Genomic DNA, 24664 nt, shown 5'->3' on the forward strand with positions numbered 1-24664 from the left:
GGAACATCTAGGTCATCGATACTAATTCGTTGTTAGTTTCAGAGTATGTAATTCTAAATAAAAGAATCTCTAATTATAGCAGTATGCTATTTATTAAGAAAAAGAATAATAATCATAATTTAATGTCAAAACAATTGAATCTAACAAACTTATGCTCTAAAAAATGAAAATAAAAGCACTACGTGTCATTAGTCCATGGAACGAATGATGAAACGGGAATTTAAGTCCCTCGAAAATCAGAATTATTTCCCAGAGACTGTGTTTTTAGGTTGAACATACCCTTTGAAAAAGATAATTTTAAGAAAATAATTATTACTTTTTTTATGATATAAATGATTATATATTTTGGACTAAATCTAAAAATTAAAAATATCCAATAATATGACCGGGAGGAGGCAATAATGTATACGTACAACGAAAACAAATTTAAACTATGAACAGGTTCATAAATATGATTATATGAGCAATGGACAATTTAATTGAAAAAAGTTGTCGGCCATAGTTATAATAATAAATGACCCCACTTGAAATCAATGCGGCTATATCAAAGGGCTAAAAAGTCAGCACAGTCAAAAACTAATAAAACATGCGCAACAATCAACTTATTTGGAGTAATTACCTAAATACCCTAAAAATTTATTTCTCATTCTATAATAGTATAAAGTATAAATATAAAAAATATAAATATAAATGTGGGTCGCAGTTAGTTTTGTTATTTCAAATTCAATCCTTTCTTGATTCCCTATTCATTTTTCTTCTTTTTAATATAAATGTGAACCCTATCTTTTAATTTCAGTTGACCATTGAGGGAGTTCATGGTCGATAACATATGAACTCCCTCTTCTATAAAGTATATATATAATATGTTAAGGCAAAGGAGAGAGCATTCAGATTTGACAGAACAAATTATGCTCATTTTACCAAATTACCCTTGATCGACGATCCTTAGTCCTCACCCATGCTTCTATTATAGTGAATTTTTTTACCGAAGTAAGCTATTATTTAAGTCAATTCTTCAAAATAATACGTTTTTTTGAAAGTTAAAAAAACTAGCATAAACGTATTTTGAATAACGTATTAGGTATTATTTTATTCAAAAATTCCAACGGACAAAAAAGTCACGGGTTAACGGCGTTAAAATATAATTCGTTACTGACATTAACGTATTATGGCTAATACGTTACTGACAGTAACGAATTTAGAAATTTTAGGTACAAACAATCTTTCTATGAAATCTGACATTGATTGATCCTAAAGTCGTAACCCGCAGTTACGACTTCAGCATAAAACGTAACTGGCAGTAACGTTTCTTATGAAACTAGGCACGTGCACTCGAATCTTGTAGAGAATCCTGCAAATTGGGAATCCTTCTGACTGATTTGACTATAAAACGTTATTTATAGTTACGTTTTACTTATAAAATGTGACACACAATAACGAAAAACATGCTAAAGTCCATCTTCCTCATACTTTTTGAAACAAAATTTTTGACCAAAGGCCTCGACAATCAGATGGTCAAAAATTCTGTTAGAATTTTAAAGTCGTTAACCCGTGACTTTTTTATCTATTAGAATTTTTGAATAAAATAATACCTAATAGTTATTCGGGTAAATCCAATACAACTCTACCTTCAAATTCCAAATAAAATGTAAAACATATGGTCAATGCAGGTGCTTAATAATAAAAGGATAAATTGGTGGACAATTTAAGAGTTGGCAATTCAATTCCGATTGATTTTGTTTCGACGAAACCAAGGGGCGCAATCAAGTTGTAAGTTTACCTGAACACAAACCCTAAATCCCTTTTAGTTTTTCTTTGTATTTTCATGTTGTTTGATGGACCCGTAGAAATTGAAATCCTCTAATGATCTTAAATTTCTCTTACTTATGTTATATATACTAATTACTAACAGAGAACGTTACTTGGATGGGAGAAAACATTACATCAAAGTTGTATTTGAATTGTTGAAAGCTGGTGGAAATCCCTAAATAGAAATGTGGGCGTAACATATACATGTCTTCTTTCGATCCACTGGTCTCTGTATTTGAGTCAGTTGGAATTGAACATTGTGTCAAGTCTGGACTCTGCAAGTGTAGTTTGATTGTGTATCTATAGGGACTCGGCTTGAGTTTACCCTTTCTTTTTTAGTGCTCGTTATTCTTTGAATGACTTTGTTAATTCCGCACTCAACTTAATTTTGTGAAAGAAGAAACATCCTTTTCTTTCTTCTTCAAGCGTCTGGACTTGAATTAATTGTTTTGCTCAACTGCAAATGCGTTATTTTAAATTTCATAACATGTTGGTCAGTTTTTCGCCAAGTTACCCAAGTTTTAAGGTCAATACTGTTTTTGGGTCTTCAGTTAGTCTACTTATTAAGTGTTGTATAGATTTCAACTTGTTGTACAAGTTAAGTTTTGAATCTGTTTAATTTATTTAAGTTATGATTTCTTAGGAAATAGAAGGACGTCCTTATAAATATTCAGTTATTCCTTAACTAAAGAGGGAGAATAATATGATTTAGTCATCTTTTTTACCTACAAAAGAATAAAAGGTATGATTTGGTCATTTTTTGTCGAGGTGTTTACAACTTAGTCTTCCTTTCTGCAAGTAGGGGCATAGGACTATATGTGATCACACGCTTCACGAGGTATAAGTTTGGATTAGGACTGACATAAATTACCGCTTATACAACCCAGCCTGGATCATTGCTTTTATCGTCAACAAAGGGTTTCTCTCAATAAAAGAAGTCGGCTTAGGAAAAATTCATTCCTTTGCTGGATGCATGTCTAAGTAGTAAAAAAGGACAAGTGCACTATACTGGAATGAAATTTAAACCCGAGAGCTCTTTCTCCCATCAGCTCCACTGAACTAATAGGCTAAGATTTCGGCTTAGTATGGAATTGTCGGAAAACTAACAGGAACAAGAGAGGTGTGAGGAGAGACAAGAGGAGGAGGAAAAGGAAGAAGTTCTCGGCGAATTAGATAGAGGGAGGAGCACTTTTTTTTGGGTGAGTAGAAATATCTATGTTCCATATTAATGGTACAATTAGCCTGCTGTAGTAGAATATTGCCCAAGGATCATGCCAGTTCACTGTTCACCTATAAGTGAAGCAGAAATTTGAAAGAAAAAATCTGAAGTTTAAGTTGACATTCTAGAAATGTCAAAGTGACCCAAATTTGGGATATAAGGAGTTGATTCTTCTCTTTTGGGATTCAATGAAACATTTGAGAGGGAATAATCTTCTAAAACCCACTGAACCATATCAACTCGATACCAGGGGCGACTCAACAACTTTAATGGCCTAAAGAAAACTTTAAAGAGAGGCTTTGAACTCTTTTGAAGAAGAAACATTATACATAGTTTGATATGCAAAGTTTTTAACTCTTTTTTTATGGATTTCTTGAAATAATTTTTTTCGATTGATAATATAGTCAGCCCGTTTAATCTCTTTTGGAACAAAGTTGATCTAATGTACTCCCTCCGTTTCATTTTACTTGACCCATATTTACTTGGCATGTCCCTTAAGAAAATTTTATTAGGGGTGTATTTTACTAAACGAACCTTATGAATGATGCTTTGAAACTCTAAATTTGAGTACTAGTACTTTATGTAGTTATTTAATACTAAGGGTAGTAAGGGAAAACAGTAATAGAACTCTCTTGATTTGCTAAAATGGACAAGTAAAAAAGAAAAAAATATTTTTAGTTTAGAGGCTAAGTAAAATGAAATGGAGGGAGTAAGATATTATCAACTTTAATTTTAAAACTTCTTCCCGCTGAGGCAATTACTACGAGAAATGTTCACATTATACTATAAACAGAATATTCATTTGCATCAAAATCAAGTCTTTTAGTAACCGTATTCATACTTCCTGGTTGATATATTTGATTATGCAATAAATAATCTAAAAAAAAGTACCTATCAAAAATAATTAAAATTAGAGGAAAAATAATAAAAAAGTTAAAATAATAGAGGTTGATTCTAGAAATTGATTAACTTTTTTCAGCTTCAATATACATGTTGTAATGTTTCTAAAGCACAACACAGAGGCTTTTCAGCTCGTGTTTACCAATATTTTTAGAACTCTTTGAGATATCAAGAAATAGAATATTAAAGTATAGTACATTATACATGGATCAGAAGAGGTTAAAAAAAGCATATGCACTCTTGGAGAAGACCTGAAAGGAAGTAAAGTTGTCGGACTAATAGCCTATAGGTTTTTTCCATTCACACGCAAGCCTAGAGATTAGTAGTGTTTTTTTTTTTTTTCGATTCCCAAATTTAGCTTAAATTGTCACATTATCAAAACCCATATGGGCTCTTCTTTTCCATCAGTTATATAGACTACATATTAAGTTACTCGGACTCTTCACTTTCGGTGCCGCACCAGTGTCTACATGACGTGGGTATGGGTATGGGTGTGGGTGTGGGATCCGTATCCGATTTGGTCAACCAGTTTTGGGTACTTTGACCAAAATCGACAAAGAAATTCTGGATAGTTCAATTATTTCTGTAATCAAAGCAAAAGCTAAGGTGAAATTTAAGAAAACGGAATACCTTGTAATGTCACTCCTTGTCCTTTATCTCTTTCCGAGATTCTCCTCTTGATCAATATTTTCTCCTCAAGTTTTCTACATAATATCTCAGAATTTAGGTTTTATAACTCTATTTTTAGATATTTGAATTACTTTTAGGCGAATCCCTACACCCGTATCCATACCTGGATCCGCATCCCCGGATCTTAAAATTTAGATCATGAAGGATCCAACCTCTAGATCCGATACGGGTGCGGATCTAGAGGTCGGATCCTTTGTGATCTTAAGATCGTATCGGATCTAGAGGTCGGATCCTTCATGATCTAAATTTTAAGATCCGGGGATACAGATCCAGGTATGGATACGGGTGCGGAGATTCGGCTAAAAGTAATTCAAATATCTAAAAATAGAGTTACAAAACCTAAATTATGAGATATTATGTGGAATACTTGAGAAGAAAATATTGATCAAGAGGAGAATCGCGGAAGGAGATAAAAGTAAAAGGAGTGACATAGAAATTTAAATATACAAGGTATTCTATTTTCTTCAATTTCACCATAGCTCTTGTTTTGGTTACATAACTTATTGAATTTGTTCGGAATTTCTCCCTCGATTTTGGTCAGAGTACCCAAAATTGGTTGACCAAATCCGGTACGGATCCCACACCCATGCCGTGTCAACACGGGTGCGGCAACAAAAGTGAAGAGTTAGAGCAACATAACTCTTGGCTACATTTCCGTACTCAATAGGACTTCATCAATTGTACTGTGAGGTAGAGACAAAGGTCAAAGTCATTTTTTTTTTTTGTTCCTTATTCTCTGTTAGAATCTTGATCTTTGTTCATCACGCTGAAGCTGGATCTATCATCATATAGTAATGCTGAAGTTTATATTTTCCTCTTATAATAGATGGAGCAACTTCTATCTTCTCTTGTGTTCAATGGTTCTATTATAGAAGCCATCACTAAAGCCAAGCAGCAGCAGAAGCTTTTTGTAGTTTTTGTTTCAGGTAAATAGTTTCCAATTCTGTGCAATTTATTTATGCTATGATTTCCCATTAATGTGTCCTAAAAGACCCTGATCTAGGATAGATTTGGGTGATGTTGTGCCGAGGTTGATGACATAGAATGGCAGTAATTTCCCACGTAGCTCGGCTGGACTTAAGAGTAATGGCTGAGTGGTTAGACTCCGAGGAAGCATATTCTCCCACTCAACCCAAAAGGGAAGCGTTTGACAATATGTGATAAGAATCGGGTTACTTGAACGAAAAACAAGAAAATAACGCAGAAGCGAATGATACTAAGATTAAAGACTAGAAAAATAAGATAGGTGAAATTCGAGAAATAAGTCCCCAAATCTCAAACATTATGGCTAATAACTGACGAGCGCAAATCACAATATAATTTCCTGAAGCGCTTCGCTAGTCAAAAATAGTATAGTTTAAGATCGTCTCCACAGGGATTGGTGTTACTAATAAATCAAACAAAGTCTTGCTCAGTATTATTAAGGAAATCAAATCTTTAGAGTTTCTGTGGTGTAAACCACAAGTAACAAATTTACTATTGAATTAAAAGAATAATGAAAACATGGAAATTGATCAAAGGTTACTATCAATAGGAGAATTAAGGGCGAATGACAAGACTGGTGCAAAAGAAATATTCAGGATTAATAATCGTTCAAGGTTCTTTTCCTGAGGTTCGTTGACTCTTTCGATTTCAACGAATGATTAGTCTACCTGCAATATTCAACTCTTCTTTCGAATGAATCAAATGTATTCAAGAATAGACTAATTTAAATTCAATAACATATGCTAGAACTAGCGAATGAATTTAATAGTAGGAAAACTTTTCTCGAATATCTTCCTATCTTGATTCAAGAACACTTCAAGAAAGCTCTTACGATTACTGAAAAGAATTGCACTCAAACAACAATATAAGTAGCCAAGTCTTCTCTCAAACTCTAAGCCTTCTCCCAAGATGTAGCCGTCCAAAAGATGCATTCAAAAATGTGTGTTTTAGGTATTTAAAACCCTCCAAAAATAGATCCAGACAAAAATACCCTTAATGAGGCACAGTGGGGTTGCATTGGTCAAAACAAGAATTGCTTGCCAAGCTATGACCATGTCCTGGTACACTACTTGGCACATAGGAAAAAAAAACTTACTCTTGCTTCGTTTTCCAACTGAAACAAAAATGCATGACCCTTCCTTAGCCACTGTTTTGCTTATAACGTGTTAGTGTCCTACCTTAAAATAGTTGGGTATATTTGTTGCCTATTGAGGCACTCTTTTCCAGAAAATCATGTGCACAATTGTTCCTTACGCTGTCATAGGTCAATCTCTGGCCTTGAGCGTCTCTTTTAATAATGTTCTTTTAGGTTCTCGAACTCCGAATTAAATTTCGATTTGTTCGTTGAACTTCTACTCAGACTTCGAAGTCCCATAACCACAATTTTTAGCACCAAACATACTTGTTTGCTCGGAATTAAGTCCTACACAAGAAACACACGTAATGAGTACAAAATACTACATTATAGCTCAATTAGAATTAAAATATAGTCAATATAGATGAGAAATATAGCTTTAAAAAACCATGTTCCTAGCCTATCATCAATAACCCTAATTGATTGTAGTAGACCGGATAAGTAGATTAAGGCTAATCATGTTTACTAGCATATTGAATTAAAGAACTTAGATGAAAGTGATCTAGATCCTTAATCGAATAACTACTATTCAATTAATTCGAGTAAGAACCATAGATATCAAGCACAAAATTAATCTTACCTCTTAAAAGAAATCATTCTTGTAAGATAAAATTCCAAGTAGCTAATACACAAAGGTGTCAAGAAAAGAACTCTCTATAATATTGATGATAATGTTGTTGTGTAAAAAAAGAACAAAATCCACCCCTGTATATGGGGAAAAAATCGTGCAACCCTATCCCAAGTAGCATGGGATTCAAGTCTACTTATCTGTAAATAATAAATTGTAAAACCTAACTAGAAAACTTTAAACTAGAAAAACAAGTGAAAATTAATGCCACTCTTCTTCCCAAAACTAAGTAACAAAAAGTTAGGAAAAAGTGACACTTTTGGAACCAAAATTTCATCCAATTTGGACATGTGTCTCCAGCCCCTTTGGCATGATACTCACGTGTAGTGCAGCCCCATTTGGGCTTGATTTTCATGTGTAATTAAGCCCCATTTGGGCTTGATTTGCAGGTGCAATTCAGTCCCGTTTGGGCTTGATTTTCAGCTCTTTTGGGCTTCATGTGGGCCCCAAGGTTCCTCCTCTTGGGCTTGGACTTGAACATTAATCCTCTCATACCTACTAATTGATGTACCTGAGATGCATTTCCTCTAGCTCCCGAGAAAGACATTATATGAACTGGATTAAAAGGGTCAGTCATCCTAAAATTAGGATTCATTTTTTGTCGCAAATATTCACTTGTAGCATACCATATTCCAATGGATTGACGTAATTTTTCTACCACGTGTACATTCCCATAATGATGGTGTTTTTTCAAAATCAAACTTTGTTGTTCAGCATCTTGAACTAGCATGAAATACATGTAGCGCTTAGCCCACTTTTCTTCACAATTCATGGGCTCATTCTTGGGCTCTGCTTCCACGATAAGCACCTTCTTGATCTCTCATTGAAGCTCATCAACCTTATCTTGATCTCCTTAGCTAAGGATAGAAGAAATGCAAATGGGATAGGCTGCTTTAGTTACCCTTTACAGACATGACTGAAGCCTTTGCTTAATTTTGAAATAATCATATTTGGTATGCAGTTTTACATAATACACCTCTGCTTAAACAGTTAATGCAATGAAATACAAATTATTAGAAAACAACACATGATGAAATATGAGTAGTCACTTGTTGGAGGCTGTATATTCCATCAAGTGTAATCTCTTTGAACAGAATTACTTACTGTAAGAGAAAATTCTAAGACCATCACAGCCCTCACTCTAGCATGACTCCAGCTCTCTCTCTCCTCCATAGCCTCCATCTACAGCTTTTTCTCTCTCTCCTCCATAGCCTCCATCTACAGCTTTTTCTCTCTCCACCATAGCCTCCATCTACAGCTTTTTCTAGTTCTTTTGCTTTCTCTCTCCTCCAAATCTTTTCAGATCTACCCTCTGTCGACATCGGCGACCTCTGACAGTGCCGGATAAATTTTCCGGCGACCTGTCAATGCCGGAAAAAAAAAAAAAAAAAAACTCCGGCGACCTGAGTTGCTGCCGGCAGAATCACCAGTGACATCTGACAGTGCCGGCGACCACATCAATCAACATAAAACTCCTTCAGTGGTCATTTCAGTCTCTTCAGTGACTTTCATTAGAAACATGCAGGGCTCACACCTTTTTTTCATCAGTGGGGATAAATCCTTTGAACTCAGGAATACGGGGGATAAATATTATAACTGGTTTTCATTAATAGAAAGGGGCAAGAGATATACAAGCAAGATCAATATGGATATTCAGAACTTGAGATGGGTGTGCGAAGCGCTTATTCAAGCATCAAAAGGCACTGGTCGACTATATAGAAGGTGGGGTAGAAAACAACAACACAATCTTTTCAGAGTTTACCAAAACTTCAATGTTTATGGTAGATTTGTTCGCATAGAGGTTTGGCATGGTTCATCTAAAGCAGCAGTGATAATCCCTGAGATTAGCCTCAATAGTGGATGGTCAGATATTGCGAAGAAAATCCTTCGATTTCTGAAAGAATTCAGCGAAGCAGAGCCACTGCTTCCTCCTCCCCCATTGACAAAATCTTATCGTGCAGCTGCTAGCATTGACAGATGGCCAGATATAAGTCAAGGAACCAACAAAGGAGAATTGAATGGAAAACATCCTCTGCACAGAAGCTTGGTTGGCACCTTCAATGATCCATTTCATCACAGTCCCAATCCCGAAACTATTCAGAAATGGTTCATTAGTAGATGGAGAGTTACTGCTGGCATCAAAGTCATACCTTTAGACCACAATCAGTTCCTCTTTGAGCTTCCTTCCAGGCAAGAGGCAATAAGGGTAAAGGCAAGGAATTGGTTCTGGAACGGAAGACATCTTTCTTTATCTTGGTGGTGGCATGACATTTTCTCATTGCAATCTGGTAACTGCTCGGAAAACATATGGTTGAAAGTTTTTGGAATCCCCCTAAATGCTTGGTCAATGGATACTTTTGAACATATAGGGGCTCGTTGCGGGGGTTATGTCGGTGTTGATGAAGATACAAAGAACAGAACCCACCTGATCTGGGCTCGCATTTGCGTCAAAAAATCAGCTATGAAGTTTCCGGCAAGTTTGAATTTTGAATTTGATGATAGGATCTTCGAATTGCCAATAATTAAGGAAATCCGGTCTTTTTCTTTACATGCTGGTCCTTCAACTGGTTTGCCCGAGGTTGGTAATAAGATGGGATCAAATTCTCTCTCAGCTCTACGTGTTAATACCATTAATGATTCACGTGACACACGTGTGGAAGAACCTGTGGAGAAAAGAAGGAATTTGAAGGATTTAAACACAAATGGGCCGGCCTTATTCTCTTATAATAGTCAGGGTAGTAAGAAACACTACAAAGGGAGAACTTCATTAGCTTTGAACAACGGTTACTACACTAAAGGCCCACTTACAAGCAAACACTTCAAGCAACACAAAAAGAAGCAAGTGTGGAGATCATCTGTACCAAAGCTGGACCCATGCTGCTTCAGAGCTTCATCTTCCTTGAATGCTTCATTCTCTTTTGATCCTTTTGAACTAGAAATTCAAGCTTCTAGTCTCAGGGATTTAGAACTCATGGAGGGGACACTATCCGAGCCTGAAGCAGATGATGAAGCGGTTCACGCAGGACACTCGATGGACCCACATATACCCAAACCGATATTCTCAGCACTGTCAGTTTCAAATGAATCTGACTCTGGTATCTCATCTCAGTCCTACAACAGTTTTCTTCCTTTGCCTTGGCATGATCCACAAATTCAAACTGTTGATATCCCTGATGTGGTGGAAACCTCAAAATGGACGAAGTTGACAATGATGAAGGCTTGCAAAGTGTTGGGGGTAAATGTTGCTGGGTTTGAACACGAACTTCTGGGAATTATTCTGAGAATGGAGGAAAAAAGGAAAGTGCAAATTCTTGAGCAAAAAAATAAAACAGGAGAATTAAAGAAAGGGAAAAGCAAAGCAGTTACTGAACTTAAAAGATTGGATTGGGGTCTCCAGGACGGGAGTGGGAAGAAAGAGAGGGGCAGGTCTCACAAGGCTCATTCCAGATGAGAGTTAAAACACTCAGCTGGAATGTGCAGGGTCTCAACAATAAAGACAAGAGAAGCACTTTGAAATCTCTTATTCACAAGTGGGGAGTTGATATTATTTGCCTGCAGGAAACCAAAATAGAGACATGGAATCCATCTCTAATCAGGCAAATTTGGGGAAACAGATGGATCTCTTGGGCAGAAGTCAAAGCAATTGGTACCAAAGGAGGGATATTAATAATGTGGGACAAAAGAGCTTGGAAATGTGTTGATTTTGAAGCAGGAGCCTTTTCTTTATCATGTAGATTCGAAAGTCTTACTGAGGATTTCAAATGGGTTTTTACTAGTGTTTATGGCCCTCATACCAATCCAGAAAGGGAGGATCTTTGGCTCGAGTTAGCATCTATCAGGGGATTGTGGTCTGACCTATGGGTCATAGGAGGGGATTTCAATGTGTGCAGATTTGTGGGGGAAAGATTGAACTGCGTTAGAAGATCAAGGGCGATGCTGGGCTTCTCCAACACTATTCTAGACCTGGATTTGATTGACCCTCCACTTCAGGGAGCACAATTTACCTGGTCAAGAGGGGAGGAGTCTCTCTAAGCCTCTAGAATTGACAGGTTCCTTATCTCAACAGAATGGAGCGAGATGTTCAATACTATCAAACAGTACCCTTTGCCTAGAGTTTTTTCTGATCATAAACCAATTATCCTGGAAAGTGGAGATTGGGAGACCACACCTTCTTATTTCAAATTTGAAAACATGTGGCTTCAAGCTGAGGGTTTCATGGACATGATAGAAGGATGGTGGATTTCTTACACTGTATTAGGCACCCCAGACTTTGTGCTAATGTAGAAACTAAGAAATCTCAAGAAAGACATTACTAAATGGAATAGGGAGGTCTATGGAACAATCGAGACTCAAAGGAACAAGGCACTCAAAGAACTTTGGAAGCTGGACCAGTTAGCTGAGCTCAGAGCTCTCTCTACAGAAGAGAAAGGTCAGACATTGAATCTCAAACTTGAACTTCAGCAAATAGCAACCGCTGAAGAGATCTCATGGAGACAAAAATCAAGATGTTTATGGTTGAAAGAGGGGGATAAGAATACAAAGTTTTTCCAAAGAATGGCCAACTCTCATAGAAAGGGCAATACCATTGACAGACTCAAAATAGGGAATGAAGTAATTGAAGACAAAGGAAGGATCAAGGATGGTATTCTGGAGTACTATCAACAAATTTACAAAGAAACTGAATCTTGGAGACCCTCAGCTGTCTTTGAAGGTCTGTCAAGTCTCAACACAGTGGATAAAGAGGACCTTGAACTTCCTTTTTTCACCGAAATGGAGATTTTAGAAGCTCTCATGACTTGTGCCCCTGACAAAGCTCCAGGCCCTGATGGTTTCACTATGGCTTTCTTTCAAAAATCATGGAACTTCATCAAAGCAGACCTGCTAGCAGCTTTTAATTTCTTTCATCAGAACTTCCAAATGGTGAGATCATGCAATGCCTCTTTCATTGCTCTTATCCCAAAGAAGAAAGGGGCCGCAGAGCTTAGAAATTATAGGCCTATAAGTCTTATAGGCAGTGTCTACAAATTGCTACAAATTGCTGGCCAAAATTTTAGCTAAGAGGCTCGGAAAAGTGGTGGATTCCTTAGTTTCTGGACAACAGAGTGCTTTTCTGAAGAATAGACAGATCACTGATGCATCTATGATTGCCAATGAAGTGCTAGACTGGAAAATTAAAAGTGGTGAGACTGGGATCCTATGCAAATTAGATATTGAGAAAGCTTTTGATCAGCTTAACTGGGCTTATTTAGTCAACATTTTGAAACAAATGGGTTTCGGGGAAAGGTGGATAAGGTGGATTTATTTCTGTATTTCGACAGTGAAGTTTTCAATTCTGGTGAACAGAAGTCCAGTTGGGTTTTTCTCTTCTCAAAAGGGACTCAGGCAGGGGGATCCATTGTCCCCTTTCCTCTTTATCATTGCGATGGAAGGATTATCTCAGCTGTTAGCAAAGGCCAAAGAACTTCAGTGGATTCAAGGGTTCCAAGTGGGCAGAAATCCTTCCACCTCAGTCTCAGTCTCTCATCTCCTCTATGCAGATGACACCCTTATATGTTGTAGAGCTGATTGTCAGCAGGTCTCTAATCTCAACACCACTCTCATGATCTTTGAGGCCATCTCTGGACTTCATATCAACATGCTTAATAGCACTATATATCCAATGAATGAAGTGACCAACCTAGAAGCTCTTGCTGATATTCTTAGCTGCAAAACAGGCTCCTTTCCCACCACCTATTTGGGACTTCCTTTGGGTGCTAAATTTAAATCATCTGGGATATGGAGTGGGGTCATTGAAAGAATGGAGAAAAGACTAGCCACTTGGAAGATGCAATATCTCTCATTGGGTGGCAGGCTCACCCTCATCAAAAGTGTCCTAGACAGCATTCCCACTTACTTTATGTCACTCTTCCCTATGCCAAGCTCAGTTCTAAAGCAAATTGACAGGCTTAGAAGGAAATTCCTATGGGAAGGTAACAGTGTTACTCATAAATTCTCTTTGGTCAAATGGCAATTAGTTATTCAACCCAAAGGCCAAGGTGGGCTGGGGAGTAGAAATCTTAAGTTTCATAACAACAGCCTACTCATGAAGTGGCTTTGGAGATATTGTCAAAATGAGGCAGGGTACTGGAAGGAAATCATCAAAGCTAAATATGGTATTCAAGACCACTGGACTGCAAAGAAAAGCAATGAACCACATGGTGTTGGAGTATGGAAACACATCAGTAGTCTCCAAGAGGAATTCTTCCAGGCTGTCTCATTCAAGGCTGGAAATGGGCTCAAGATCAGATTTTGGCAGGACAAATGGCTTGGGGACACTTTAGTAAAAGATTTATTTCCCTCACTATTTCTGATAGCTTCTAACAAAGAAGCAACATTAGCTCAATATAGAGTTAACAACTGTTGGACACCAATTTTAAGGAGAAACTTACAGGATTGGGAAGTTGATGATTTTCTTTCTCTATTAGAAAGTTTGGGACAAAGTACTTTGGTGGCAGATTTTCAGGACAGAATACTCTGGGGCAATTCTAAGGAAAAGATTTTCACTGTGAAGGAATGTTACAACAACTGGTGCTCTCAAAATAGTCTTTTAGAGGTTTGGCCTTGGAAGCTTGTATGGAGAACCAGACAGCCTCTCAGAGTTACTTGCTTCACTTGGACTGCACTGAAGGAAGCATGCCTAACACAAGACAATCTTAGAAGGAGAGGTGTAATAGTTGTTAACATGTGTACCATGTGCAAGCAGACCAATGAAAGTGTCAACCATCTATTTTTGCACTGCCCTGCAGCAGCTAGCCTCTGGTTTTTCTTCTACTCTATGCTTGGTCTACAATGGGTAATGCCCTTCAACATCAAAGATGCATATGCTAGCTGGATACTCTGGAGAGTTGACAAATCCATTAAAAGAATTTGGAGAATGATCCCAGCAGTAATTTTTTGGACCCTATGGAAGGAGAGAAACAACAGATGCTTTGAAGGAATCTCAACTCCTATTTGCTCTCTAAAGTCTAGGTGTTTAGTTAGTCTTTTTAGTTGGCATTTTTTTGCCCCTGTAAACAATGTGGGTAACTTTCTAGATTTTATCAGCTCCTTTTCTCTAGTTCAGTAGAGATAGGATATCTTTAGATTGTTCTACAGGTTTTGCCAAGCTTGCCAGCTTTTCCCATCTGTAACCTTGCATCTTCTTGATGTTTTACTAATGAATTTTATTACTTTACCAAAAAAAAAAAAAAAAAGAGAAAATTCTAAAATCATTTTCTGATTATTTATTATTCCACAATTCCACAATGAGATTGCATTACCTAGCAACATTCTTAAGGATAACAAAACGGTCTGGTTCAGTGTTTTGAACGGCGCGTGGCGACAAAAGGCGACAAGGGCCTGCCTCGCCTTTTTTCGAGGCGAGCGGGCAAGGCGCTCGCCTTTTTTGAAGTGCGGCGCCAATAAATAACAAAAAATTAAAATGTTAAATTGCATGTATAAATAATCAAAATCTCAATAGCAATAACTTATTAGCAAATATTTCAATTAAAAAATTATCTATTATTGAACAGAAAGAACTGGGCCGAAAAATTGAAGAGAAAAAACAGAGGACAGAGAAAAAACTGTGCAGAAGAGAGAAAAAACAGAGGAAAGAAGTTGCATACAAGAACTGAAGAAAAAGAAGAAGAAGAAGGGGAAAAAAAAAGAATCTGAAGAAGAAGCCTTTCCCAAAGCAGAGGAGGAAAAAAAAAAAAAGAAGAAAGAAGAGGAAAATAGAAGGACTGAAAAGAAGGAACTGAAGAAGAAGTGTACCAAAAAACAAAAGAAGGGCGTATGTAAAAACCATAGCTTTGGTCCCGATATATGACTTAAATTGTATTCTGTTTCTTTGAAAATAAAAAGGCAATGCCTTTCTCGCCTTTCTGATTTGCCATCGCCTCAAACCTAAAAGGCGATATACTATCGCCACGCCTCTCGCCTCTCGCCTCTCGCCATAGGCGACGAGGCCAGTGCCTTTTACAACACTGGTCTGGTTGCTGGTTCCATTTTCTGACTTAGTGAATTCTGGTGAATTGTTTCATTTTCTCTTTCATACCTATGATATATGGAGCTTTTTAAAAGAATAATTACATGATTTCTTCAGCATATGTTTCTGCAAATATTTCTGTATTTCTTACTTTACCCTTTTTTCTTGGTTCTTTAGGGAGGGGGATTGGGTATATGAGAGATGACTTTGATGCCTAGGAAATGCAAGTATCTTTCGACTAATCATCCTAATCGTATTTCTTTCAAAATTTTTGTCTTAGGTGACAATATGGAATCAAACCAATTGGAAACATCAACTTGGCTGGACCCAAGGGTAGGCTTATTCTTATGCTTCCTAGAATGTTATTAGGTTTGGTACTTTTGTCCCTTCGATAGTGAGTTCACTTTCTCATCTTTCTTCTAATTGCTCAGGTTGCTGATTCTGTTTCAAAGTACTGCATTTTGTTGCACATCCTAGAAGGAAGTATTGATGCCAGAAACTTCTCAGCCTTGTGTATCCTTTACCCTGTAGCAAGTTTCTTCCCCCTCCCTTCTTAAACCTGGAAATACTCTATTCCTCGTCTTATTTCTTTTGTTTTTCTACACATCCCTCTCTCTGTTCTTGCAGGGGAGTTTTATTTTATTTGGCTGTTAATTACACGTAGTTTGTGAGGGTGGGGATCTTTTTCTTCTAGGAGCATCATGGAGCTTGTGCTGGATAACATAAACAAGGAATTCTAAGACCTGATTTTATGGAGGTTTTCTAGCTGAAATTGTTTAAATGGAGTTTGTTAAAGAAACTTCAAGCAGAGGTGATGGTTGGATGAGTTGATAGACAAAATGTATCTAAAAGGAAGGAAAACTAAAACTATCTTTGGGGCAAGTCTAGAATAATTGTGTAACAATTACAAACTGAAATAATTGGTGCAAGGGTCTCCCTTCTCTCTAACAGAAGAACATTCATCATCCTGCCGGTGAGTTTCCAGGGATAATCGGATCAAAGTCAATACGGACTGGTTTCTTGTATCAATCATGCATTTTGATTTGTTAAAAACTGAGATATGAAATTTGCACTTTCAAAAAAAAAAAAAAAAAGGATAAAAAAACTTAGATATGCATTAATGGAAAGGAAGATCTACTTTACTCCCTCTGTCCCAATTTATATGATATACTTTCCTTTTTATTCTGTCCCGAAAAGTGATACATTTCTATCTGTCCCGAAAAGTGATACATTTCTATATTTAGAAATAATTTAACTTAAAACTTCCCCTTTTACCCTTAGTAAAATGACTTACAGCCACACAAATATCTCTGGCTTGTTTTAGACCACAAGTTTTCAAAAGTCTACCTTTCTGTCTTAAACTCTGTGCCTAGTCAAACTATATCACATAAATTGGGACGTATGGAGTATTATAGGTATTAATCTTTTTGATGTCACAGTCACAGAAAACATTAAAGAGCCAGGAATCTGGTATGAATGGTGCTGAAGTGAGCTTCAGAAGGACATGGTAACATTATCAGAAGTTGGAGGTTAAGACAACACAGGTCCTTGTATGTCTGTGCACAGAAAACTAATTGATCAGTAGCATTACTATCCGAGGTAACAGAACATTCATCATCCTGCCGCAACTTTTTATAATGCTGGATGGATTTATTTGGTGAACAAGATTGGTAGATTTACCGGCATCTGCTTTGATTACACTTTTTTTGAGCCGAGGGTCTATCGGAAATAGGCTCTTTGCCCCACAAAGGTAGGGGTAAGGTCCGCGTACATCCTTCCCTCCCCAGACCCCACTTGTGGGATTACATGGGTCTGTTGTTGTACCAGCAAAAGCAACAAGATCGTTCTAGAAGGATATCTCCCAAAGCTATCTAAGACATTTTTTGGAAGTGGGGAAGAGTTCCACATGGTCCCAAAGGGGTTGTATATTTGTCTTGCAAAGCATGGAGATAATAGAGTCATTATCAAAGGAGATCCTTTGCCATCCACAAATGATCTTATTGAAGGAAACAATTTTGAGGTACTGACATGTCCTGATGTTTGCAAATGGGCTCAGAGCAGGTGGGTAAAGTCATTTGGGGTCCAAGTGTTTGAGATGCGGGGTTTTCAGTCCCGTTTTGTGTTTCTACTTAGGAAAGAAGCAGAGCAAGTAGTAGGAGGTGACTAGAGATGGAGAAAAGGCAACCTTGATTTCAATAACATTTACCCAAGATTGGGTCTGGATTCGATTACTGGGTCTGCCACTTCACTAATGGAGAGGTGAAATTTGAGAGGAAAGAAATATGGCGGATGTCTTGAATGAGGAGGAAACCTTTCTCAAGAATCACCTGAAATGGGCGAGAGTGAAAGTTAAAGAGCCTCCGAATTTGATACCTATAGCTTGTTTGGCCAAGCTTTTGGGAAGTTAAAAGCACTTTTTTTTAAGAGAAATACTTTTTTTTTTTAGAGATCTGAGTTGTTTGGCCAAAAACAAAAAGTGCTTTTGAGCAACAACAAAAATATTAGTTGGGGAAGCTACAAATTTCTAATCTTCCATGAAGCAGAAGCAGAAAATTAGTTTTTTCAAGGCAATTATCCTTACCAAAAATTTATATTTAGGAAACTCTCTCTCATTAATTTAACAGATATCTCTCAAACATAAATACAACCCTCTTCTTTTCCCTTTTTGGTTTAGCTATGTTTGTATTTGTATTGATTAGAAACCTTAATATATTTTTTTATTTTATGTTTTAAATTTATATTAAAAATGAAAACTTAATTAATTAATCAAAGTAAAAAATATTAAACATCATTTTTCTATTTAATTAACACTAATTGTGAAATGAACTTTAGCACTTTTTGGAAAAATTGACCAAACACAATCTGTTTATCAAATACTAAAAGAAGCAGGTGTATTAAAGGCTTCCAAATTGGAGGCAGCGGGGGGCGGGTTAAGGAAATTTGTCATCTGCTTTATGCAGATGACACAATAATATTTTGTGAACCTCAGGTGGAACTGATAAGTTTCATCAGTATGATTTTGTTTATCGTTGAGCCTTCTCAGGCTTGAAAGTGAACTGGGGAAAGAGCAACGATTTCCAATTAAGGAGGTGCATAAATGCAGAAGTTATTCCTGTAACTGGGCACAATGGACATCTCTATTGACCTTATTTTTGGATTTATATTCAAATGCATCTGTGTCCCATGTTGAATGATTTGTAGTGTCCAGGGCCTAGTTTATCTTCTTTAATTGGACTTTCAGTATTCCAAGGGGCAAAGACTGGGGGAAAAGTAGAAAAAATGTTAAAGCATGCAAAGTTTCCAAAGTGAGTACTTCAACATGTCTTTATCCTCTTAATTATTAGTATTTATTAGAAATGTTCCTCTCTTAATAAATGGAAAGCCTGCTTTAGTATGAGGAGTTCAGTTGTCGGAGGTCTGCGATGGGAATGTTTTCACAGCCATTCTTTCTTGGTTGATGAGTCTTAAAACTGGGAAATCTTGTTGTCAATGTCATCTTGCCGATTTGCACTTTTCACGTAGATATATCCTTACATTGAACTACATAGATCCACAGAAGGCCGTCCCTTGTATTACAGCTATCGGATACAATGGTGTTCAACTTTGGCAACATGGTATGGTTAGTTGGTTGAGATGTAACTGAGTTGTTGTAACTTGTATCTCTTTCTGGTTTTTTAATTATGTATCTAATTTTCAGGGGGCTTTGTTTCTGCTGATAATCTTGCATCTAGTCTTGAGAAGGCGTGGTTAAGTCTTCATGTTCAGGTATCTGATGTCATATTCATGTTTTCCATGGAATTTTATTCCGGTGTTGGAGATATGATTTGATTCCCAATGGTCGTAATGGATAGTTTTACTAGGGAGACTACTAGCTTTATGCTGAGCAAATTGCAGGAGATCACTTGTTTTGAGCAGTTCTTTTAGACTTTTTAGACCACTAGACTCTGCATTTTGAATGTGAGCAATTGCTAGAATCGTGATTTGCGTTGGATTAAGTAGAAAATTACATTTCAATCCATAGAGAAAATTTGTTCCTTTAAAAGGGGTAGGCATTTCTTGTGCCATCCAGAGGGGATTCTATACTCTACTAGTTCTAAATGTTCAATGAAATCTGAAAGTTCTTTTACTGCTCTGAAGATTCTTTTGTTGCTGCTTCTTTTCATTGTATGTCTAGTGATATTAAGTCTCCATAAAATACCGAGGATTCCCCAGATCTCCCCGCTCCCCCTCCGCAACAACATCCACCTCATCCCAGATCAACTCAAATTTCTTTTGTCATCCCAGAACTCACTTAGCATAGAGATGTACACAGTCGAAATCTTTTTGAGTCAACCCACTTGTTTGAGATGTCGAGGATTTTTATTGGAATAACTGGAAGAGGAAGAGATAATGTTGGGTATGTAGTTAAGAATATTTGAGGAAAATGTGGTGACGTTTGTAGAATTGAATTTCGGGTGGTCAGATTTTTAGAGAGAAAGCGGACATTCTCTCTCTAACCCAACCCGTCACTCACACTACGCATCTCTAGATGTTTACCAAAAATTTTCAGGGACAAACTAGTCATTACTTGAGCCGAGGGTCTTTCGGAAACAGCCTCCCTACCTTCCAAGGTGGGGGTAAGGTCTGCGTACACTTTACCCTCCCCAGACCTCACGTTGTGGGATCCAACTGGGTATGTTGTTGTTGTAAACTAGTCATTACTTCATAAACCTTGTTTAGCATAATATATTCAATTTGAGGCGGAAATAATCCGTTCAGATTTGGGTTTAAGCTCATGGATTTGCTGTTTAGTATGTTAGGAAGCACTCTATTTCCTTCATACTCGAGGTATACTACGTTACCCACTTCATGATTTTGGGCTGCTCCACTTAGTTTTGTGTTGGTCCATGAATTGTTTTAATTTCACCTTGGTTCTTTATATCAATTATTTATGTTAAGTGCAGGAGACAACCGCTACTTTCTTGACTGCTGCACTTGCTTCAAAGAAAGAGCTTGTATCTCAAGCTTCTTCTGTAACATCTGAAGTAGGAAGCTCTTCAAGTGCTCAAATTTCACCAGCTCAGGCGGGGACACAGATACAATCTCCAACGGCTACACCGTCTAATAACTCTCAAATAGTAGAGGGAGAGGACCATGGACATGCTGCTACAGTAAATCCCATTTACTGACATACAGACCTTTGTTCACTATGGTCCAGTGTAATATTTTAATTGAACTACTTTGCAGGAGATAGATTCCTCGGTGATTGACATGGCTTCTCATGGATCAGCAGATGCTTTTGAATCTAGAATTGGTGAATTCAATGAGTCTACTGCTGCGATCACAATAGCAGAAAAGCCACTTGATCTTGTAGAGGTAGATTCAACCAAGACTAAAGATGAATGTTCAATGTCAAAAGAGAATCCTGGTTTGTGTGATCAACAATTGGAACCTAATGAGGAAGCTCCCGGAGATATTGCCAATAAAGCAATGAAAGGTCCCGAGATAAATTTAGTTGAAGATACAGCTGCTGATAAAGCTGATCTTTCAGATGCTTCGTCTAATACATTTCACAATGTTTATTTAAACATTAGATTACCTGATGGTTCAAGTTTACAAGTGAAGTCCCTCGTTATGGATACCTTAAGGATGGTCAAGCACTACATTGATAAAAACCAAATGAGCAGCCTTGGTTCTTACGATCTAGCAGTTCCTTATCCTCGCAAGGTTTTTGGTGATGAAGGTATAATAGAATATTCATATTGTCTTTCTTGTTACAATCCATATCCTTTATGTCCTTGTTTTGGGTGGCAATACATCCTCCATAGCTGCCCCAAGACAAGGGAATGCAAGCAGGCAACTTGACACACCTAGTTGCTGGTACTGGAATGTTCCACTTTTAATATCTAGCAGACCTTTTCCTTTGGTTAACATACATTCTTAAGGATTTCTAAACGTTGGTTTAAAGTAGTTACCAAAAACAAAATGTTGGTTTAAAGCAGTTAGGAAATGTGTCAGAAGATGTGGTTTTACCCAAATAATTTTGTTGTTTGGCTACAAATAATCTCATTTGCCACCTGTAATTGCTCTAGCATGGATCACATATGAGATGCTTTTTATCCAATAGTGTGAGTTCAAATTCTTATAGCCAGCCTCAACTAGTCTGGAGTGAAGTCTCGATTGATTTCCAAACATATTATATATCTGTAACAATTAGTTTGAAACGTATACATTCCACATGCTTACTTAGCATCTTCTTTGGAACCTTTACCAGGTTTTGTTGGATTTCCGCATATGATCCATGTACCGCTATCAAACATAGTTCTTCGTGGTTCTTTGCTGCTATTAATACAATACTTCGTTAATTACATTACTGTTATACCTGATAGATATCTTTTCTTTCTTGAAACATGTCAACAGATCTAAGTAGAACATTGTCAGACTTGGGTTTACGCAATAGGCAAGCACTGATAATCGTTCCTCGTAACAAAGTGAATATTACATCTTTGCATGGTCAAAACAGTTCCGCTGAGAGTAGCCATTCAGCGAGTGGAGGCGATGAAGGCTATTTTGCTATGATCAGAAGATTCTTTTCGTATGTAAATCCTCTATCTTATCTGGGTGGAAATTCTAACACATCAAACACTGCTCAGGATTCTCAAAATAGCATATGGCAATATGGTAATTCCTGATCCTTTCTTTTCGACCTCTGTTTAATTCACTGCTAGAGAATTAAAAATCAAGGATACGTTCAGCAAATTGTATCACTTGCACTTTCTATAATTATGTGAAAACAACCTTTCCCGATTTTGTGCGCGACTTTTGACTCAGGTGTAATTGCTTCTCCATTTGCTAGTATCTTACTTTACAGGAGCTTTTACCGATAAATTATAATAATGTGTAACTGAGCTTTTCGAGTTCCACTATCAGGCGTCTCAAACTGAGTTTTTGGGAGCTTTATTATTTCATGCTATTAAATATATTCTGCTTATAAATGGATAATATAAGGGGCGCAACTAGTTAGGAGGAAATTAAACCTCCTTTGTTGAAAAATTATATTGTGCAAATAAAGTGAACAAAAATTTTAGGCTATATTGTTACCTTTTTGGGAAAAAAAAAGGTTATAGGCTATATACGAATTGTTGAATCCCCTTAACATAATAGAGAACTCCAGTGAAGTGGCAAAGGGGCTCAACAGTTGCTTTAGGTCACATGTTCAAATTTTAGATTCAACATTCTAAATTCTTTTGAACCCCTTGCATAAATTTTTGGCTATTGGATAAGATGCTGATATATTCATGTGTTGACTGTCACGTTGTGCCTTGTTAATTTGGTTTTGCTTATACCTGGGATAAAATACTACTGTCTCACTTTATTGCCTTTGACGTGTAGGTCCAAACCCCACACCTCAAAATAATCAGACAGTGCGTGAGCCATTCCAAACTCCTATAACTACCACAACTAATAACAGAGGTAGGAAGCCAGCTTCATCCCGCTTTGGGAGCAACATCCACACTCTGAAACATGATGATGAGAATCGGTTTGGTGACAAAAACACATTCTGGAATGGTAATTCTACCCAGTTTGGAGGCGATGACAATGGTAAATAAAATTCCTGTGCACTTGCTTGTATATTGATGGGTCTATAAATAGCACTGTGGCTACAGTTTAGTATATTCTTCCCGTTAATCTTTGCAATAAGTTCTGGATTGAAGGTTGTTCCTTTTATCTTTACAATGTTTGGCTTATCATAAACTGCGGTTGCAAGAACCAGGTTTTCGGTTTCACGATAAACCTGGATTGAGGTCATATCCAAAGGTGAGTTTAGTATCTCTAAATTCCGCTGAAGCGTTTATGGTTAGTGAAACTGTTGCAGAAAAGCTAGATAATGTTTTGGTCACTAATAATTCATTAGCTCTCAAGTAGGTGTTGTACCTGTTCTCCTTCAAGTTAACCTTGTCATGTTAAATTGGTTGGGATGGCCCAAACTCAACCCATTATGAATTGGCCGATATGAGTGTTGTTTTTGGATTCAGTATTTTAAATGCAGAACATAGGTATGTGAAAACGTGTCGATAGCAAGTGTCATCTGAATTCAGTCATCTCTAAGCGGAACATAGATTTGTATGTGAAAACCTACTAAATCAACAAATTTATGGTATGAAAACATAATTTTAATTTTAGAACAATGAATTTAGTTTTGGGTAAACACAAATATACCTTTATAGTGTCTACGTATTTGAAAGTTGAAACGCTAGTGATTAATGAACTATAACATTGCAAGTTCTACACATCATACAACCTAATATTAGATGTCAATCGCATTTCGACGCTAATGTTAAAATTTTTAACACTCCAAATTAATAGTATCCAAAGAGTAAGGTTATGGAACTTCGGCATCCCCATCCTTTATCCGACAAGACTGCAGTGTACGCGTTGTGCATATAAATGGGTGAATTGAGCAGCAGACGAAGAAATCCTCACATCACGAATGTAATGCATAGAACATGAAGGATGTGTTCATACTATTTTACTATACAACCAGGGTGAGAGACACAAATTGAATGTACGAGTTACATTTGCATTGACATCCTGCAAATGTGAAGAAATTCTTACAACCTCATAGTATTAAAGAATGGAACAAATTGACTATATGATGTACGTTTGCAATGGGGTGCTTATTGGACGCTTTGGATAAATATTTGCCCTTAGCTATTCGACTTATCAGTTATCGATTTTTAAATATACTAAATATCCAATTGGACACAATAAGATACCAATTGGTTCGGTGCGAATTTAGCGGTTTTCGATCATTTATTCATTATGTCAACTTGAAAGATAAGTATGTATATGCTACTCCAAATCACATAATGATCTGTAAAAATATAGTTTTTCCTCATCCCTACCTTATATGTGTTCAAGCAGTTTTTACAACATGTACAAACAACCAAACTCGTTAGGTCAAAGCTTATTCCCGTCATAAATTTACAACCTACTTCCGAAAGCCAAATTATCGAACCAAAAAGCAAATGTTTGACATGGACGGGAATTTGACGGTCCAAGATCCTATCCTTTTATAAATGAAAGTTACAAGACGTTTATCTTATAACTAGCATATCTAAGTATCTAACGGTAACACAGTGACTTAAGTAAAAGATCTAATAACCAAAATAGAGTGAAGCGCCAATATTAAATATTGGGTTGGGGTTTGGGGATAATGACTGAGGAGTTTGTGAAGTGCTTTACAGCTGTAGGGTTTTAAAGACTTAAGAAAACTTTATATATGCCGATTGGTGTTTCTGGGTCTTGAAACAC

At 37.0% G+C, this 24664-nt stretch overlaps 1 protein-coding gene across 1 annotated transcript; it reads left to right on the plus strand.

Moving 5' to 3' along the window:
• The first annotated feature begins 1613 nt into the window (after positions 1-1613).
• On the plus strand, positions 1614-23179 carry LOC132610436 (plant UBX domain-containing protein 11). Its single transcript, XM_060324729.1, has 10 exons — positions 1614-1770; positions 5445-5544; positions 15651-15703; positions 15802-15883; positions 18919-18984; positions 19068-19135; positions 20314-20520; positions 20597-21092; positions 21770-22030; positions 22742-23179. Exons 2-10 carry the CDS (start codon positions 5445-5447, stop codon positions 22957-22959), a joined length of 1551 nt encoding a protein of 516 aa, XP_060180712.1. The 5' UTR covers positions 1614-1770; the 3' UTR covers positions 22960-23179.
• Positions 23180-24664: the final 1485 nt, after the last annotated feature.

This window comes from Lycium barbarum, chromosome 9, assembly GCF_019175385.1.
Source record: "Lycium barbarum isolate Lr01 chromosome 9, ASM1917538v2, whole genome shotgun sequence".
NCBI classification, from domain to species: Eukaryota; Viridiplantae; Streptophyta; class Magnoliopsida; order Solanales; family Solanaceae; genus Lycium; species Lycium barbarum.